We start from the raw sequence: 18469 nt of genomic DNA, 5'->3' as shown, positions 1-18469 counted from the left end.
TGCGAGAGAAGAGCACCTGGACATCTAGCGTTGAGTTTACTCCCACAACGTATTCCGTCATATAAAGGTGGGCATCAGAAAGTCAATCAAATCGACACGGGATCCACACAGCTCTCATCTACCGACTTCTTCGTCTTTCCGATGCCAGTGGTCTTGGTGATTCTGCCCTGGAAGATCGGTCATCAATGTCAGTCCGGAGATACAAACCCGGTTTCCTCGGAAAGCATGGAGATTCGAAGCTAGCATCCACTTGAAACCCTGTGCTGATTAATTGCTATCATGGGTGAGAGCGCATGATGAATATGGTGGTTTCGATGAGGAATCGTGGCCATCGGCAGTTGGAGGACAAGTCAATTCCCGACCTCGACTGCTCTGGATAATCAGGAATGCTCTGCGGACAACGACATGGTTTTCTGTCTTTCTTCTCTTGTTTGTTCTCCATTTCGTCCTGGTGAGGTGTGAGCTTTTGCGATTGAGCACCCATATGGTGTTGGCCAGGCTCTTGCTGCTTTCATCCAATCGGGCGCTCGAGGATATGTTGATAGCATACAAAGTGTACGCTGTACAGTGCTACTATTCTGTTGAATGTTAGACTAGGACAATCTCTCCGCACCCGACCTGGATGTACTGCCCCTCACGTGACCCTTGACCGGTGGACCCCCGGAGTCTCCCCGCGCAGAGCCCCCGCACATTGCTGGACTCTCAGCTCTCCCCCACACTCTCTTTCCCCCCCCCCCAAGTTGGGGCGAAGTGATCGGAAATCATCGAGTCTGCCGTGGGCTCAGTTTGAGACTTAACCAACTCTTGTGGGGCATGGGAAACAGTTGAACCACACAAGACTTGCAGAGTCCTCTCGTAACGGCCACCGTCTCACTCTCCAGTGCTATGCAAGATGCCCGAGTTTCAAGGATGAATCCTGGTTCCTGTCAATCGTACATGACCACTCTATCATGTGTGGTCTGGACCTAGAGCCATCTGTATGGCATTCTCCCATTAATCTAGACCCCACACGTATAGGTCTTTAGGCAAGAGCGGCGATATCCATTTTGCTCGAACACAGGGACACGAAGCCCGAATGTGCAGTTGCTGCATCGAAGAAGACCAATCACGGAATACTCGGCTTCGGCAGGTAGTGCACCTTGAACACTAACAGACCTCTTATCTCCTACCAAGATGATCGGCGGAGCAATCCATTCACGGGACACTGAGTGGGCTCTCAAGCGAAGCAGTGGGCTTCTTCATCCACCGGTGGCACTCCGATGTTGGAACGAGGGGAAAGATTGGGGGGACCAAGCTCCACGATCCGCTTAAGAGTTAAGAGGATGAGGCCCCGTCGACTCCTCCCCCCACACGACATGAAAGCGTTCGTTACCCGTGGCTCCAGAGTGCGCGTGGCGTGGCAAGCTCCACTGGCTGATGTCCAGTCTGAGCAGGGTCCCCGGTAGTTGGAAGGAAGGTCGACATGCCGATATCTCGACTATATCTGGTCTCCAACGACCTTCTCTCATCGGCACCAATTTACGATTAGTCTCATTCGACCGCTGACTTGTTCCAAAGAAGCGAAAGACTGTAGAGGAATCCAGTATTCACCGGTCTTTCCAAGGGCACACAAGTAACAACAAAAGATCTCCAACGTGTCGGTGTGAAGATGCACGGTTTGACGGATCAACTGCTTCGGGTCCTGGCCCAACATTGGATCTCTGTTTCCGTCATTGGGCTGGCATTATGGCTGCTCAAGAACAGATACCATAACGGTCTCAACAAGTACCCGGGACCGCTGGTCGCATCGGTCACTGATTGGTGGCGTCTCCTGGATGTCTACGGTCGAAGACCCGAGGTTACTCATCGGGCGCTTCATCGCAAGTATGGCGACGTCGTGCGGTTGGGACCAAACTCTCTGTCTTTTTCTAGCCCTCGGGCACTGAAGTCTATCTACGGCTTGAACAAGGGGTTTATCAAGGTAAGGATTTCTTCTGTTTCTTTCGTCAGACCTAAGCCTAAATGAAAGGGGACGTAGCTCCTCAAAACAATTGATAAATGCACGGCTGACACAAGTGGAAACAGTCTGATTTCTACGTGGTGCAGCAGTCCGTCGCCAAGGGTCATCGTCTACCATCCTTGTTCAGTTCGACGGACAATGACTTCCACGCGAGATTCCGTCGCTGCGTGAACTCCGCCTTTGCCATGTCTGCACTGGTGCAATATGAACCCTTTGTGGACAATACGACCAAGCTCTTCTTGCGACGAACGAGAGAGTTGTTTGTCAACAACCCCGAAGGCTGCAATTTCACCCAGTGGCTGCAGTTTTACGCCTTCGATGTCATCGGTGAGATCACCTACAGTAAGCGACACGGATTTGTCGAGAAGAACGAGGATATCGATGGTATCGTGGCCTACTTGGCGCGACTTTTCCTCTATGTAGCACCTGTACGTTGTCCCTCTTCCTTTGTTCCGCATCGAAAACCCACATCAGAGCCCGGGGTATAATGCTGACTCCCTTGACCAGATCGGACAAATGCCCTTCTTGGACCGCCTTCTCCAAAAGAACCCCATCTACCTCAAGCTTGCGCAAAAGGGCTTTTTCGATGTTACTTTCCCTGTCGCTAAGTTTGCCAGCGATCGCATGGCAGAGAGATTGCCTGAGCTAGCCAAGGGAGTTTCGGCCTCCGAGCTGGGCGTCAAATCTCCCGATCTCCTGTCCAAGTTCCTCGCGGCTCACGAGGCGCATCCGGAGTTCATGAGTGAAAATCTCGTGCGCACCATGGCCGTGAGCATGGCTTTTGCCGGCTCTGAGACCACCGCCATCAGTCTTTCAGCCGTCTTCTATTTCCTGTTGAAGAACCCGTACGCCTTGGAACGCCTTCGGGGAGAAATTGACGAGGCCGCTCGCTCGGGTGCCTTTGCCGATTCCGAAACTGGTCTCGTCACCTGGCACGAGAGCCAGCGTTTGACATACCTGGATGCCTGTATCAAAGAGGCGTTCCGACTGCATCCCGCGGCTGGACTTCCTCTTGAACGCATTGTTCCGCAGCAGGGAGCGGAGATCGATGGTCACTTCGTACCGGGTGGTACCATCGTTGGTTGTTCGGCATGGTTGATTCATATGGACAAAGACATCTTTGGACAAGATGTCGAGGCTTATCGCCCTGAGCGATGGTTGCCCGATGAGACGCTCTGCCAGACCGAAAGTGGCCAGGAGGCCGAGCTTCGCCGTATCAAAGAGATGAATGGTACCATGTTCCAATTCGGAATGGGTAGTCGGACCTGCATTGGAAAGAACATTAGCCTGTTGGAGATTTACAAGCTAGTCCCCAGCATGTTGCGACGATTTGAGGTGAGAAATGATTCCCCCGTCTCCCTTTTCACTATTCTGGGCCTCCACCCTTCAGTTCCATGCGATACTAACGCTGTTCGCTCATCACCTATTAGATCCGACTCCAAGACCCATCGCAGGAATGGGAACTGATCAACGCCTGGTTTGTCAAACAACAGAACTTCACCACGACGTTCAAACTTCGAGACATCGTGAAGGCGGAAGGCGAGCTTCTGGCGACTGCCTGAACAAGATACCTGTGATTTTTTTTTTTTTTGCAATTCGGGATTTAGCGTGCCGCGTTACTTGGTCTCTATGATTCATTTTACTTCCTCTGGACGGTTTAGGTGGGATTGGGTAGTGTGATTATATACTTAGACCCTCTTTCAATTTTTTTTTTTTTTTTTTTTACATTCCTCATGTTTGGCAACTGGAAGTTGGAATGTCGTTAAAAGAGGTCTTGTCGTTCAAGCTAGGGCACCACCTCATCTCTTCGTCTCCGTCGTAGAAAAATTTGATGACGATGGTTATTTCTCCCGTCTCGTTCCTTTGAAATTCGTTTTTTTCTATTTGATTCTTTCTGCCTCGTATGCGGGCCGTGACTAGGTCGAGTAATTTCTACGGCACTTTCAACGAGTCATTGAGTAGTAAAGCGTTGATAGTGCCATCTACCGTGTCAAGATCGATGCGATGAAGCTGAAACTGCAGTGAGGTGCGGCAATTGCTTGACTCAAAATAAAGATACAGGCGGTGGTAGTACATCAACAGAGCAAAAAAGGGTATAGAATAGACAAGCAAAGCCAGAATCAACATGAAACCTCTCAGAAGGAGACAAATCCTAGTAGGACAGATATGCAGACACAAAAAGCAAGAGGATGCGCCATACCTAAGTACTGCAACAGGCTCGAATCGGCTGCGTTGTTCGATCAGGGTTACCACATCGCTGCACGTAAGGCAGACAAATGCCCTTTATTTTCCAAGAGCAAAACGTTCAAGCGAATTCCATGCCCCCATATTCCTGGTCGACCTCTTCCTGTTGCCGCAAGAAAGAAGCTTCTTCGAAATCATCAACGTCCATACCCGAAGGTCTCGGGCTAATGTTGGTTGACAAACGGCCTCGCGGCGACAGGTAGACACGTCCAGTCCAGGCCTCGGCTCCGGATTGTCCTTGGGGAGATGCATCATCCTCAAAGTCCAGTCCACGCTTCTGGCCATTCGCATTACCAGAGTATGAATCGGTCGATAACATCGATTCCTGGCTACTAGGGGGCAAGGAGTAGGCATCCCCATCGTCGGTCATGACAGAGTATGGGTCGTGCATGGTTTTTGAGAATCCAGAAAAGGGCGCAAGCTCTGCGCGGCGCGGGGTATGAGAGATGTGATTGGAGGTCTGGTGAAGAGATGGTGATGCGACACGGGGTTCGGCCGGAGTGACGGTGTCATGAAGCTTTTCGGCCTTCATCGAGAGCTGTGTTTTGTACCCTTCGGCCATTGACTTACGGACTCGCGCACCCACTTGCATGAGATTCCGCTGCACTTTTTCAGGGAGGACTGGCGTCGAGGAGAAGGTGGTTGCAGAGTAATTGTCGTGTGTCACGGAAGGGGCATCCGATGAGCCCGACTCTGCCGAGGCTGCGGAGAAGAAACTGGTGATTGGGGGCTGGAAGCGACGTCTCTTGGACAGGGTGCTGTTAGGAGCGGTGCCGGTCGGGGTCTTGACCATTTGACCCATGATGGATACTTGAGTGGAGATGGCCTAGGAAAAGGAGGCTGGGTAAGGTCGAGTCGATCTTAGGAAAGACGGATCGAATACGACGGGGCGGAAGATGGTAGTGAATGTTCAATCCTCAAAGTGGAGAGAGGGTCCCGACGTGACGAAAGTAGTACAATAGGCGGGGAGATGATGGAATGAGAAGAGGGGCACAAGGAGGGACTGTGGAGGGGAAGGTGGTTGCGAGGGGAAACGAAAAAAGTGACGGAGACGAGGCTTTGGATGCAAAGTGATGCACACCACTTCAGGCAGAATTCAGGCGCTACTGCGAAACGCGACGCGTGTGGGCGGGAAGAGACGCGCCGAGTGGGGACCAGTCTAGCAGTAACACCCAGTCACGCGAGAGCATCTCCTGAAAAGGTTTAGTCGAAGTACGGTGAGGCACGTCTTTGGGAAGGTTGACCTCATTTAGCCTCTTTTATAATCTAGGGTGGGAATGCATTCAGTGTCAGGAGGTCCCACTACAACCTACACCCCCCAAGTTAACATACATCTCGGGCAGTTACTCTCGGGATTGTTAGCTAGAGCTACAAGGTAGCTACAGCCCGTGCCAGCATCATCCATTCGATTATACACTTTCCTGAAGGGTCTACAACAAGTGTACTGCTGGTACGATCACTAGGTAGGTACCTAGGCACGACATATATACCACGTAATGTGTGGTGTGTACTGTGTACTCAGTCATCATGGTATGTATGTACGACGGTTTCATCCAGGACGACAAAGGTACTTGGCACTGCGGTGAGAAGCTCGGAAGGGACCTTCTATTCGTGATCTACTGGAAAGCCCGGCTGAGAAATGCTGACAACATCCATTTACAGCTTACGCAGCTTACCCTACTTAAGAAGCTCGTGTCTCGCCACAGGAACAAGAGTCTAACCTATGCAGGTTTTAATCTGCTGATGAGAGTGGTCTCAAGTTAGGATCCAATTCGGTACATTTCCCGGTCATACTAGGTGAACACTAGATCGATTAGGTACCTAGACTGTTCGTGGAAGCAAGCACACACAAGAGTCGTCTCATGGATAAAATTTACCTATCCAAGGTGCTGCTTTCACTATATGACCATCAAGCGAGGCTCTCGTGCGTACAGCATTGTTGGTAGATCTAGTGTGTATTTTCCCAATCGCGGAAAGGGAGAGAGAAAGAGAGAGAAAGAGAGAGAGAGAAAAAGAGAGAGAGAAAAGAGAGAGAGAGAGAGAGAGAGAGAGAGAGAGAGAGAGAGAGAGAGAGAGAGAGAGAGAGAGAGAGAGAGAGAGAGAGAGAGAGAGAGAGAGAGAGAGAGAGAGAGAGAGCGATCAATTTGATCACTTGAATACGTACAGGGACAATAGTTTCAGGGCCTTGACGTGGCATATTTTAGACATTCATGTGGCTTCGCATTACATCTCATGTAGTTCTCCATTTTCAATGACTTGAGAGAAATAGCTTAGCAGTTATAGAATCAGACTTCATGGCCGATACAAAGCCGCCTGTGCATCGTCGTCCGCAACGGAAAACCAACTAGAAATATGCAGAGTAATATAGCAACGCCAGATCTTCAGGTAATCAATTTAGACATCAAGGGCAGATTAAATGGACTCGCATGAAAAGTCCCAAGTGCGAACACACTGTCGAACTTGATTAATTTCCAACGTTACCACGCTTACCACCTCTCTTTTGACGATCATGGTGTGCCTTGAGCACGGCTCGAGTCTCGACGAGACTACGCTTGTTCTTGCTCTTCGCTTTGCCCAAAGTCATGAGGAAGTTCTTGCGACGAGCCTTCTCCTTGTTGGTAGTACTCTTGCCTTGCTCCTGCTTGCGCTCCCGACGGCGAGCTTCCTTGCTCTTGTGCTCATCACGGTCAGGCTTACCCTCGCGTGCATGAGCAATACGCTCTTCACGGGTGGCCTTTGCAGCAGACAGAGCAGCGAGACCCTCAATCTCTTGAGCAGTCAACGGGTCATCTGTATGACGAGCAGCAGGGAGACCTCCACGGCGGGATTTTGTGCCATTCAGCGCAGTGTTGACGGATGCCTGAGCGCGAAGCTCCGCAAGCTTCGCCAAATCGGCCGGGGTCAGGATTCGGGTGGTAGCAAGTGTCGAAAGCTTCTTCTCTTCAGCGGCGATGTTCTCGTCCTTCTTGGTCTCGGGGTCGTCTTGCTTGGTCTTCTTGGATGGTCTATCCTTGCCCTCATCTTCAGAATCACTCAACTCAATCTCCGCATCGCTTTCAACATTGATCCAGCCGCCAGAATCATCGCTGTCATTATCGTCCTCGACATTCCATGCAGCCCAGTCATTTTCATCATCGTCATCGTCCTCGTCATCGGAGGCCAAGCCCTTCTCTTCGCGTTTTTTGCGACGCTCCTCCTCCTTCCACTTCTCCAACAATTCAAGACCTTCGATGCCACCAGTTTCCTGTTCACCGAACCGTCTTTGCTCTTTCTCGCCAGACCGAAGACCCATGGACGCTTCCTTACCACGATCACGCTTCTTCAACATCTGGGCTCCCACGTCACGGTAGAGACTGAGCAAGCCCTTGGACGCCATCATTACACCCTTGTCCTTGCTCTTCTTATACATCACGAGATCCTGAAGTAGCGTCTCATTCATAGCAAGAGGTTGGCGAACGCAAATCTCCCGAATGGCGTTCAGACCGGCCGTGGCCACCTCTCCCGCGGATGCCTCTGAGACAAACTCATTGGCAATCTTCTGGACCAGCGGTTCCAGGACATCAGGAGGTACCAAATCGTGAGTCGCCTGTGCTAACGACGCAAGGAATGAAGTCACCGAAGGCTGACGTGGCGTGAGGAACTTTTGGAAGTAGGAATAAAGGGACATGATGTGCAACTTGTGTAGACCGACCAGTCGCGAGACTAGTTGCAACACGAGAAGTTTTTGCTCCAGATTGAGCTTGGACTTGCTGCTTTGCAGATGCTTGCTGAAAAGGGTTTCGGCAAATCCCTGAGGATCGTGAAGCAAGTGAAGTGCCGAGAAATTAAGAGGGTGTGGTTGAGTCTTCTTGCGCTCCTTTTTCTTGTGCGTAGCCATGGCTTTCTCTGCCACACGAGCCTTCTTTTTGGACTTCTTGTTGATCTGGAGAGTGTGTCGAAGGCGACCAATATCGAGGGTCTCTTCGTCACTACTTTCGTCTTCCATATCCTCGCGCTCTTTGTCGCCGCCGAGGAAAAAGCGCACACCACCGACAATGACCTTCTCATTCTCCGAAAGGGCTGCTTCTTTCATGACCTCGACCGCTTTGGCATCGGTCCAGATCTGACGCTTCCACAGCTCTCGGGTCAACTTGATGGCCCACAGCGCCTTGGAGGAAGTACGGTCCGACGTGACCAAATTGAACAGCACAGTTTGCATGGTTCGATTTAGCTTGTGATTCGTTGTCTTTGAGTTTGCCTGGCGCAGCTCCGAGAGGATTTTCTGAAACAGAAGAGCCCGAAGAGTCTTGCTGGGGGTGGAAATCAGAATAGGGAACAGGGTATGAAGCAACGTTGCGGAGTCAATCAGGTCTTTCTTCTTGAGCAGCACGATACTTCCGACAAGCTTCTCCCGCAATTCCTGCTCTAAGACCAGGTGGTGCTGCATGAGCATGTCGATCAACTGCCGTGGGAAATCTTTCAAAATCTCAGGATAGCAATCGGCGACATGAGAGATGAAATCAATTAATTCTCTCAATGAGATGATGCCAGTGTCCGTGGCCGCGGAGGGCGCCGCCATGAAAATCTCCCGGTGCGACTCATATTGGTAGTGTTGGGCGCGAAAATCTTCAATGTAGGACCTGTGAAAGAACGGGACCATTGTTAGAGACTGCGCAAACTTCACTCTTCCATTACTCGCTGGACCGCTGTGGGTTCACTCACTTGGGATCCCTGCGAATCTTGTGCTGGAGATTCGGCCTATAAGGGGAAAATCAGGTTGTCAACATTGGACCACTAGACTCAAACATCGCCGAGTGCATCCCTCGGGAAACGAAAGTTTATACACACAGGTCAGCCTCAACCTTCTCCAAGGCTCCAAGCTTTCTTTTAACCATCTTCGAGGTCTCTGGACGTGCTTCAAAACGGGCGGTGGGAGGGTGAAGAGACTAATGATCAATTGCTCCGAAACTTTTTTCTTCCCGCCATATCGATAAGCGACCCCAACTTGGCCAGCCAGCAATCGCACCTCCACACTACTATTAGTTATCGTCCAATGTACATCGGAGTCTGCTGCGTCTACTGATGGGAGTGTGCACATGCCAGTCTCTCCACCGGCCGTCTAGATTGTTAACTTACGAGTCCTGATGTTGGATCTGGGAAGCTTGATATATTCGTGATTGAGGAGTGGTTCAAGGTCATTAAAAAAAAAAAACATGTAGACTACTTTTGAATGCTACAAAACATCGGTAATTTGCATGATGTGAACAGTAAAAAAATTTTGTTTTTTCACTTAAGCTTTGGCCATTACCACCCAAGGCCCTTGCGACTGCATCGCAACTGCTGGAATTGAAGTTGTCCGTGTGTTCCCATTTTTGGACCCAGCTTCTTCCGTGACTGTCCCTATCCATGTACAGCCTTGCAGTTGTTCTGTCAATCATCCGAAACCCGGTGAAAAACACCCCGTTCACTCCAATATCCATAAAACATGAAGTACCAAACGGAGAATGCATCCAGTACACCCTTTACCGGTTAGACTTAGCAACACGCTCAAGCTCGTCCTTCTTCTTGATGGCGTAGGAGTTGCTGCTACCCTTGGCGGCGTTGACGAGCTCCTCAGCTGCAGAAGTGTTAGTCAAGTACTTTCTAATAAAGGCGGAACGAACAACAGAGGATCATACCAAGGCACTCAGAGATGGACTTGACGGAGCGGAAAGAGCTCTCACGGGCACCAATGGTGATCAGGGAGATGGCAGTGTTGACACGGCGCAGGGGAGAAACATCGACAGCCTGGCGACGGACGGTACCAGCGGAACCAATACGGGTGGAGTCCTCACGGGCACCGCAGTTGACGATAGCATCAACAGCGATCTGGATGGGGTTGGAGTCGGTGGTGATGTTGATCTATATTGCCGCATTAGGTCATATCCAGACAAAGTATCGGGTCCACAGCATGCGCGGGCGAAAATGTGGATGCCATATCCAATTTATCGCAACTATGCGCTCTCCACAGTCATGGAATAAAAAAGGGTAAACGCACGATCTCGAAAGCGTGAGCAACAATGCGGACAGCCATGGCCTTCTTTCCGTTGTTGCGGCCGTTCATCATGATCGAGTTGGTGAGACGCTCGATGATGGGGCACTGAGCCTTGCGGAAACGCTTGGCGGCATAGCGACCGGCGGAGTGGGAGGTGTAGACGGGCTGACGGATCTGGATATAGTCGCTGTTGGCGTGCACAAGAGGTTAGCCATTCAAATTCTGCAAATTGAATGCGACCGTGGCTCCCCCAATGTAATCTGTCCCGGCGCGCCTCAAATTGCCCGTTTCCTCTTCCCAACTCTTGTTCGTCACAATCTCTTTCTTTGGCGCGACCTCATAGGCACAAACACATCCAGAAAATTTCAATCTCGCGGTCGATTTCGAGGTAGACTCACGTCAGGGAGATGTCGCGGATCTCAACATCCTCGTAGCTCCACTTGCCGAACAGCAGAACGGGCTGGTTGTCGAGATGGGCAATCTCCTTAGGCAGCTGAACGGCCTGAACATCCCCGGAGTCGGACATCTTGAATTGTCGAGGGGAGGTAGTGGAAAGGGTGACCGGGTTGTCGAGGGTGGTTGAACGTTCAATCGGGATGGCTATCCACACAGGAATTTGGAGGTGCTCTCGCTTAGCGGAGTGTGGTGTGTGGGTGGAGTCACATGAGAAATTTTAGGGCAATCTGCCAGGATGAGGTAAGCATACCTTTGCGGCCCATGATGGGCCATGGAGCCTGAGGCTTTCTATCAACGTCATGTGATCATGTCGTGTAGGTAGACCCACCGTGTTAGTGCCACCTGCAGCGGCTCGAGGTTCTCTGATCAGCCATCATAGGCTTGATCCGAGTACGGCTGCTTTGAGTACAATATGGTGTCACTACATGCGATATTTCTTTCTGATGTGATGCGTATTTTGAGCACTTGCCGCTCTTCTACCCTCTCTATCGTTTCTGCTGTTCTCTCTCATTACTTTTGTGAAATATACGCTTTCCGCTCAATCCCAATCAATCGTAGTCAGCCATTGTTGGTGTTTCTGCTGGGACAAACCTGAAATGGTACTGATTTTATTGCAGAGTGCAGTTTTGATCTTCTCGGAGATAGTAATAGGTAGTTGACGTCTGGTCGATAGCGCTAGACGAGCAAAATCTCGATGGGCATTATTCTAGTTGTCTATTACTTGGAAGGAATTAGATGCAGATTTATTGAACGTTGTCTGCTTAACACTCAGAGCCTTGAAGCATGAAAGGGTTCCAGCTCATACATGTTAGTAATCATTTGTTGTTAGGTAGGTACAGGAGATGGCCGTAGGTCTTTAAATACCACCCTATGGTGCCATAGACCAGAGGCGTAAATTAAGCGGGATCATCTCTTGTCCGAACTACATACATAGTGTGCGACAAGGCTATTTCAGCCTTGCGGGTGTGATATCCCTTCTGCAAGGCATCGAACGAGATCACAGGGACCAAAATCTTTTTAAATTTTGTTAGCATAAAGAGCTCTTTTTGCTGGCAACGCTATTGACGACACAAACTCTGGATGCATTAGTTACTACTAACTAATGTTAGGTAGCTAACTACGAACTTACTAGTAGGTACTTAGGTACCTACTTGTCCCCTACCGTAGTATGATTGTGCACCGTTTAAACTCTCAGCGTCACTTATTCAGTGACTGACCGCCTTTGGGGTCAGTGACGTTGTTGCTAGCGCGAAAGGCCTACAGATCGGATGTTTCACTACTATCGCAACGATTCTGATAAATATCTCACTGTACACTCTCTACAGCTTCTGTGTGCTTCACGATTCTGACCTTGAATGGTGGTGCCCTGGGCTAAACCGGGAGATGACGCTTTTCTGAACCGTCACCAGTCTATCCCTTCCCCGCGTGCACGATCCACTTCCCTCAATTTAAGGGTCATCCTGCGTTTCAATGGCCGACGATAATCCAGAGTTCCAGTCAGCTCTGCGTGAGCTGGACCGAGAGCTTGAGGTATGTCTTCTGGAAACTTCCGATATGACTTCGAATGCTAAAGTCCGGCGAACATGTTTAGGAGGGTGATATTACCGAGAAAGGGTAAGCCGTTCATTTCAAGCATCTGAAGCTGACACATGCGATCATGGAGCGTGAGGTGTCGCACGAAGGGAATTGGTTGAGAGCTCATATAATTGATGTGGCAATTGCAGAGGAGTGACTAGCTGACACTATCCAAGATATCAGAAACGGCGCACACTTCTTCTCTCTCAATTCCTTGGTCCAAACAAACCACTCGAAATTGGCAGTCACGGTACCGCAGGTCAAGGTGTTGAGGGTGACCTTATTAGCCCACCTGCGATATTAAACGTCCGACCACCGACTGCCGAATCTACACAGCCACCAGTCGCCCCAACGGCGTTTGCAGGCGGTTACAATGGTCACTCAAGCAATGGAGGACGCGGATATGGACCACCCATCAGAATAGATACACAAAATGGTCCTGTGGCTCCGGTCAGGTCTCAAGAGAGACGCAGTATCAGTATGCTGCAAACTGCTGAGCGGATTCCCTCAACAGCGTCCTACGATTCGCTTTTCCTCCCAAAACCTCCAATGCCTGGCTCTCTTGGCCCAGAAAGTACACGTACTGCCACTTTAATGAGTCAGAACTACGCTTTTAACCCCGAGTCGCAGCCTGACTACATTCAAAATGAGTTTTCTCAGCCTGAATACGCGGACGATGGCGTTACCGCGTACGATCCAGCCTCAGGCGGGGTCACGCGACAGTCAACAATGTTGGAATCCCAACAGGGCTACTTTTCGGATTTTGCTGGACAGCAGCATGATGACTACAGAGAAAGCTACGGAGGCGGCTTTCATCGTTACTCACAGTCGGGGGAAGCCTTCTCACCAACTGCGAACGTTGCCCCTCCATTCATGACTCCGTCTGACATGGCTCACGGTCCCGCTATTCAGCATCTTCTACCTCTTGAGCCTCGAGACATACCATTCGCTGTGAATGACCCGCACGACAAGAATATCCCTATGTCAAATTTCGATAACATCCCGACAGTTCTTCGACACCGGGCAAGAGTTCACCCGAAGCAGCCAGCATACTGGGTGCTAGATCAAAAAGGGAAGGAGATTGCTTCAATCACATGGGATAAGCTGGCAAGTCGTGCAGAAAAGGTTGCGCAAGTGATACGGGACAAAAGCAACTTGTACCGAGGGGACCGCGTCGCGCTTGTCTACCGAGAAGCTGAGATTATCGAATTTGCAGTGGCTCTTATGGGTTGCTTCATCGCAGGCGTAGTTGCTGTTCCTATCAACAGCCTCGATGACTATCAAAGCTTGAATTTGGTTCTCACTTCAACCCAGGCTCATCTGGCTCTGACAACTGAGAACAATCTCAAAGGCTTTCAGCGTGACATCACGGCGCAGAAGCTCAACTGGCCTCGTGGTGTCGAGTGGTGGAAGACGAACGAGTTTGGCAGTTTCCATCCCAAGAAAAAGGATGACACCCCTGCTCTTGTAGTGCCAGACCTAGCTTTCATCGAGTTCGCGCGTGCCCCAACTGGAGATATGCGCGGTGTTGTGATGAGCCACCGAACTATTATGCACCAGATGGCATGCCTGAGTGCTATAGTTTCGACTGTTCCTACGGAATCCAGCGCGCGGCCGTACGCCACCAAGGGAGAGACTATCATCAGTTACCTTGACCCAAGACAAGGAATCGGTATGATCCTAGGTGTACTGCTCACTGTCTATGGCGGGCATACAACCGTTTGGCATGAAGATCGTGCTGTAGAGACGCCCGGTCTCTACGCCCACATTATCACGAAATACAGAGCCACGATCATGGCCGCAGACTACTCTGGTTTGAAGATCGCAGCATACAATTACCAACAGGACCCAATGGCCACCAGGCATTACAAGAAGAATTCAGAACCAAATTTTGGTACTGTGAAACTTTGCCTGATTGACACAATCACCGTCGATTCCGAATTTCACGAGATTCTCTCTGATAGATGGTTGAGGCCCATGCGGAATCCTAGGGCTAGAGAGATTGTATGTCCGATGCTTTGCCTTCCTGAGCATGGCGGTATGGTCATCAGTGTTCGGGATTGGCTTGGTGGCGAGGAGCGGATGGGGTGTGAGTTGACTCATGAACTTGACCCAGCCGGCCGAGACAAGAAAGGCGAAGATGAGAAGTTGGAAAAATCTGATACGAACACTGGCTTCGGTAGCAGTCTGCTCGGTGGTGGATCTCGGGTCTCAGCACCAAAAGAGAGCGCAAAGAATGATCTTGGCGAGGTGCTTCTTGATAAAGAAGCCTTGAAGAGTAACGAGATTGTGGTCGTTGCAATGGGAGAAGATGCTCGCCGTTATGCCAGCAGCATGCCAAACACTGTTCGCGTGGGCGCCTTTGGGTATCCGATTCCAGACGCCACACTCGCCATAGTCGATCCGGAGACAAACTTGCTTTGTACGTCTAATGTTGTTGGAGAGATTTGGGTCGATTCACCTTCATTATCAGGAGGATTCTGGGCTCTGCCCAAGCACACTGAGACCATTTTCCATGCCCGGCCGTACAAGTTCGAGGACTCGAATCCAACACCTGTCCTAGTCGAGCCTGAATTCCTGCGCACTGGTCTACTGGGCTGTGTCATTGAGGGCAAAATCTTTGTCCTAGGGCTTTACGAGGATCGGCTACGTCAGAAGGTGGAATGGGTTGAGCACGGGCAGGAGATTGCTGAACACCGTTACTTCTTTGTCCAACATTTGGTTGTCAGCCTTCTCAAAAAGGTACCGAAGATTCATGACTGCACGGCATTCGATGTTTTTGTGAATGAAGAACATCTGCCAGTTATTGTCCTCGAATCTTATGCTGCATCCACTGCACCAACAGCCTCTGGGGGTCCGCCTCGTCAGCTTGACTCAGTCCTTCTCGATTCCCTTGCTGAGCGTTGCATGGAAGTGCTGTACCAGGAACATCATCTTCGTGTTTACTGTGTTTTATTGACCGCGCCGAACACGCTACCACGTGTGACGAAAAATGGTAGACGGGAAATTGGCAACATGCTCTGTCGCAAAGATTTCGAAGCAGGGATGTTGCAGGCTGTGCATGTTAAATTTGGAGTTGAGCGATCCGTCATGAACTTACCCGTCGGCGTCGACCCTGAAGGGGGCATCTGGTCTCCATTGGCTCTCTCGTCTCGGCAAGAAGTCTTGGCTTTCCAGGAGAAGCAGTATTCTGGGGTTGATTACCGAGACGTTGTGATGGATGATCGAACATCCACACCTTTGAATCAATTCAATACGATCGTTGATCTTTTCCAATGGCGTGTTTCTCGCCAGGCTGAAGAACTCGCTTATTGCTCTATTGACAGCCGTGGCAAAGAGGGCAAGGGCATCACTTGGAAGAAGTTCGATCTGAAAGTCTCAGCTGTTGCGACATATTTGAAGAACAAAGTCAAGGTCCGCCCTGGCGACCACTTGATTCTGATGTACACTCACTCGGAAGACTACATTTACGCTGTTCATGCCTGTCTCTGCCTGGGTGTGGTAGTCATTCCAGTTGCTCCCATTGATCAGAACCGGCTCTCAGAAGATGCCCCTGCGTTCTTACATGTGATCAATGATTTCAACGTGAAGGCGATCATCGTCAACACTGACGTCGACCACGTCATGCGACAGAAGCTTGTCTCTCAGCACATCAAGCAATCCGCACAGGTCCTCAGCATTGGCGTGCCTGCCATCTACAACACTTCCAAGCCTTCCAAACAGTCCCATGGCTGTCGCGAGCTAGGATACACGATGAAGGATGCCTGGCTGCAGGGCAATCAGGCCGCACTTGTCTGGACATACTGGACCCCCGATCAGAGGCGCATTTCGGTTCAAATTGGCCATGACACGATCATGGGCATGTGCAAGGTGCAGAGAGAGACTTGCCAGATGACGAGTTCTCGCCCAGTTCTCGGAAGCGTGCGCAGCACCTTGGGTCTCGGGTTCCTCCACACTTGCCTGATGGGTATCTATGTTGGTGCGCCAACTTATCTTGTCTCACCTGTCGATTTCGCACAGAATCCGATGACCTTATTTGTAACACTCTCGCGATACAAGATCAAGGATACATACGCCACGAGTCAGATGTTAGATTATGCCATGAGCACCATGGCTGGCAAGGGGTTCCAGCTGCAGGAATTGAAGAACTTGATGATATCGGCTGAGGGCAGACCTCGGGTTGATCTCTATAACAAGACACGCCTTCATTTCGCTCCTGCAGGTCTGGACAGAACCGCAATCAATGTGGTCTATTCCCATGTCCTCAACCCCATGATAGTGACTAGATCATACATGTGCATTGATCCAGTTGAGCTATCTTTGGATCTTCGCAGTCTTCGTCGCGGTCTGATCTATCCAGTGGACCAGGACGCGGACCCAACTGCGCTCTTGATCCAAGACTCCGGGATGGTACCTGTTAACACTCAAATCGCTATTGTCAATCCCGAGACTTGCACATTGGCACATGTGGGCGAATACGGTGAGATCTGGGTGCAATCGGATGCTTGCGCCAAGGGCTTCTACAGGTCTACTCAAGATTTTGACGCCGAGCGAATGAACGGCCGAGTCGCTGATGGTGATCCTAATGTGCCGTACGTGCGCACGGGAGACTTGGGATTCTTACATACCGTTACTCGACCGATTGGTCCCGGCGGCCAACCTGTCGAGATGCAGGTGCTATTTGTATTAGGTAGCATTGGCGAAACCTTCGAGGTCAATGGCCTCAACCATTTCCCGATGGATATTGAGAATTCAGTGGAAAAGTGCCACCGTAACATTGTGAACGGAGGCTGGTGAGTTATACCCTGCCGAGTTCGGACAAGAATTCGAGTTTCTGACCTAATTATATCCAGTGCCATTTTCCAAGCTGGAGGCTTGATCGTTGTTGTCGTCGAAGTCACTCGCAAATCGTTCCTCGCTTCACTCGTCCCTGTTATTGTCGACACGATTTTGGGCGAGCATCAGGTAGTGGCAGACATTGTTGCCTTTGTTTCCCACGGGGATTTCCCGCGCTCGCGACTTGGTGAAAAACAGCGCGGCAAGGTACTGGCATCTTGGGTCACGCGCAAATTGCGGACCATCGCGCAATTCAGCATCCGCGACCTAGACGAGAACCATCCGTTCAACCTGGTGCAGCATCGTGTCAGCCGAGACTCCAAGCCTGGAAGCACCATGGGTCACAGCCATCGACAGTCAAGCATTGCGCCTGAATCCGAGATTCCCGTCGTGCCGCGGTCACCCGTTGCGGCAGTTCCGGAGAACAGGGCCATCATACTCCAAGACACTTATCAGGAAATGCCTTCAGGAGCTCTGCCAGAGCTCGATGCCGCTTCCGAGATCCACGATGGCTCAGCTCATGGAGCCGCAACATCGTCTGCCCTACCACACATTCACGAGCCAGGAATTGGCGATTTCGCATATGAGCAGGACGAGGACTTACACAATCGGTTTGACGATCGCAACTTCGAAATGGTTAGACCGGCTTACGGAACCGGTCCTTCCCCGGCCCGCAATCTACGATTCAGCTTCGACCAGACCAACTCCCCTGTTGAGCACATGCCGTACAATGATCCTCATGCCTCTGAGGGAACATATCATGCCATCGGGCAAGAGTCCTTCCCTGGAGCGCAGCCTGGTTATCACGGCCGCGAGGACGGCAGGGTAGTCCCGGAAGGTCATGTGTCAGCACATCCTGGAGCTCAGGGAAACGATCTGGCTGACGACTGGGCTCATGACGCTCTAATGTATCAGAACGCTCTGAGCGAGGATGCTACCCAGCAAAAGCCTCCCAGTGCTGACCACCGACCTTAAGGCGGAGTTACGAGTCATGAGTTCACGATTATCTTTGAAAGTAAGTCTTGTACAGGATAACCAGTGCACGGTACTTGTTTGAGAATATGATGCCGCAATATCTGAATGATGAGTCGACATTTCATTTGTCAATTTGCTTTTGTTCGCGTTTTAAAGTTGTTTCGTCTCATACGTGTGACATGAATGTCTCGCGTGCTTTTCAGCCCATGTTGCCGTCAGCATACATCCCTATCATTTGTTCTAGATATAGAACAGTCATGCGTATGACTCTTATGCGACTTGATTGTGCCCCTTCCCCTCCCTTACAGCCTTCAGCAGTGCTTTTTGATTCCCAAATTACAATGCCACATTTTATCTGTACATACCAGTCG

At 50.6% G+C, this 18469-nt stretch overlaps 5 protein-coding genes across 5 annotated transcripts; 2 read left to right on the top strand and 3 right to left on the bottom strand.

Annotated features, from left to right (window-relative positions):
- Positions 1-1648: 1648 nt before the first annotated feature.
- Positions 1649-3561, top strand: N7539_002626 (cytochrome P450; the record flags this gene model as incomplete). The annotated part of the gene is made up of 4 exons (XM_056932229.1): positions 1649-1960; positions 2065-2427; positions 2507-3334; positions 3430-3561. 4 exons carry the CDS (start codon positions 1649-1651, stop codon positions 3559-3561), a joined length of 1635 nt encoding a protein of 544 aa, XP_056792188.1.
- A 743-nt stretch (positions 3562-4304) lies between these two features.
- N7539_002625 (uncharacterized protein) lies at positions 4305-5045 on the bottom strand (the record flags this gene model as incomplete). Its single annotated transcript, XM_056932228.1, has 1 exon — positions 4305-5045. One exon carries the CDS (start codon positions 5043-5045, stop codon positions 4305-4307), a length of 741 nt encoding a protein of 246 aa, XP_056792187.1.
- A 1662-nt stretch (positions 5046-6707) lies between these two features.
- N7539_002624 (SDA1 family protein) lies at positions 6708-9117 on the bottom strand (the record flags this gene model as incomplete). Its single annotated transcript, XM_056932227.1, has 2 exons — positions 6708-8862; positions 9071-9117. 2 exons carry the CDS (start codon positions 9115-9117, stop codon positions 6708-6710), a joined length of 2202 nt encoding a protein of 733 aa, XP_056792186.1.
- Positions 9118-9699: 582 nt separating this feature from the next.
- Positions 9700-10801, bottom strand: N7539_002623 (40S ribosomal protein uS7). Its single transcript, XM_056932226.1, has 4 exons — positions 10655-10801; positions 10260-10443; positions 9901-10123; positions 9700-9839 (listed from the first exon to the last, which is right to left on the bottom strand). The coding sequence occupies exons 1-4, from the start codon at positions 10780-10782 to the stop codon at positions 9745-9747; spliced, it is 630 nt and encodes a 209-aa protein (XP_056792185.1). The 5' UTR covers positions 10783-10801; the 3' UTR covers positions 9700-9744.
- Positions 10802-12182: 1381 nt separating this feature from the next.
- Positions 12183-18098, top strand: N7539_002622 (putative AMP binding domain protein; the record flags this gene model as incomplete). The annotated part of the gene is made up of 4 exons (XM_056932225.1): positions 12183-12242; positions 12304-12326; positions 12464-17080; positions 17141-18098. The coding sequence occupies 4 exons, from the start codon at positions 12183-12185 to the stop codon at positions 18096-18098; spliced, it is 5658 nt and encodes a 1885-aa protein (XP_056792184.1).
- Between the last annotated feature and the right edge of the window lie 371 nt (positions 18099-18469).

Source organism: Penicillium diatomitis (assembly GCF_028827545.1).
Source record: "Penicillium diatomitis strain IBT 30728 chromosome Unknown utg000003l_segment0_segment0, whole genome shotgun sequence".
Classification (NCBI taxonomy): domain Eukaryota; kingdom Fungi; phylum Ascomycota; class Eurotiomycetes; order Eurotiales; family Aspergillaceae; genus Penicillium; species Penicillium diatomitis.
Note: the sequence above shows the minus strand (reverse complement) of the source record. Positions and strands in the feature narration are given on the sequence as shown.

Bases quoted from the DNA above. Each gene is read 5' to 3' on its own strand.
- N7539_002623 (XM_056932226.1), bottom strand. From the start codon at position 10,782: ATGTCCGACTCCGGGGATGTTCAGGCCGTTCAGCTGCCTAAGGAGATT. The intron at 10,444-10,654 runs GTGAGTCTACCT...GCACGCCAACAG, and splicing joins ATCCGCGACATCTCCCTGAC to CGACTATATCCAGATCCGTC. The intron at 9,840-9,900 runs GTATGATCCTCT...ACACTTCTGCAG, and splicing joins GTCCATCTCTGAGTGCCTTG to CTGAGGAGCTCGTCAACGCC.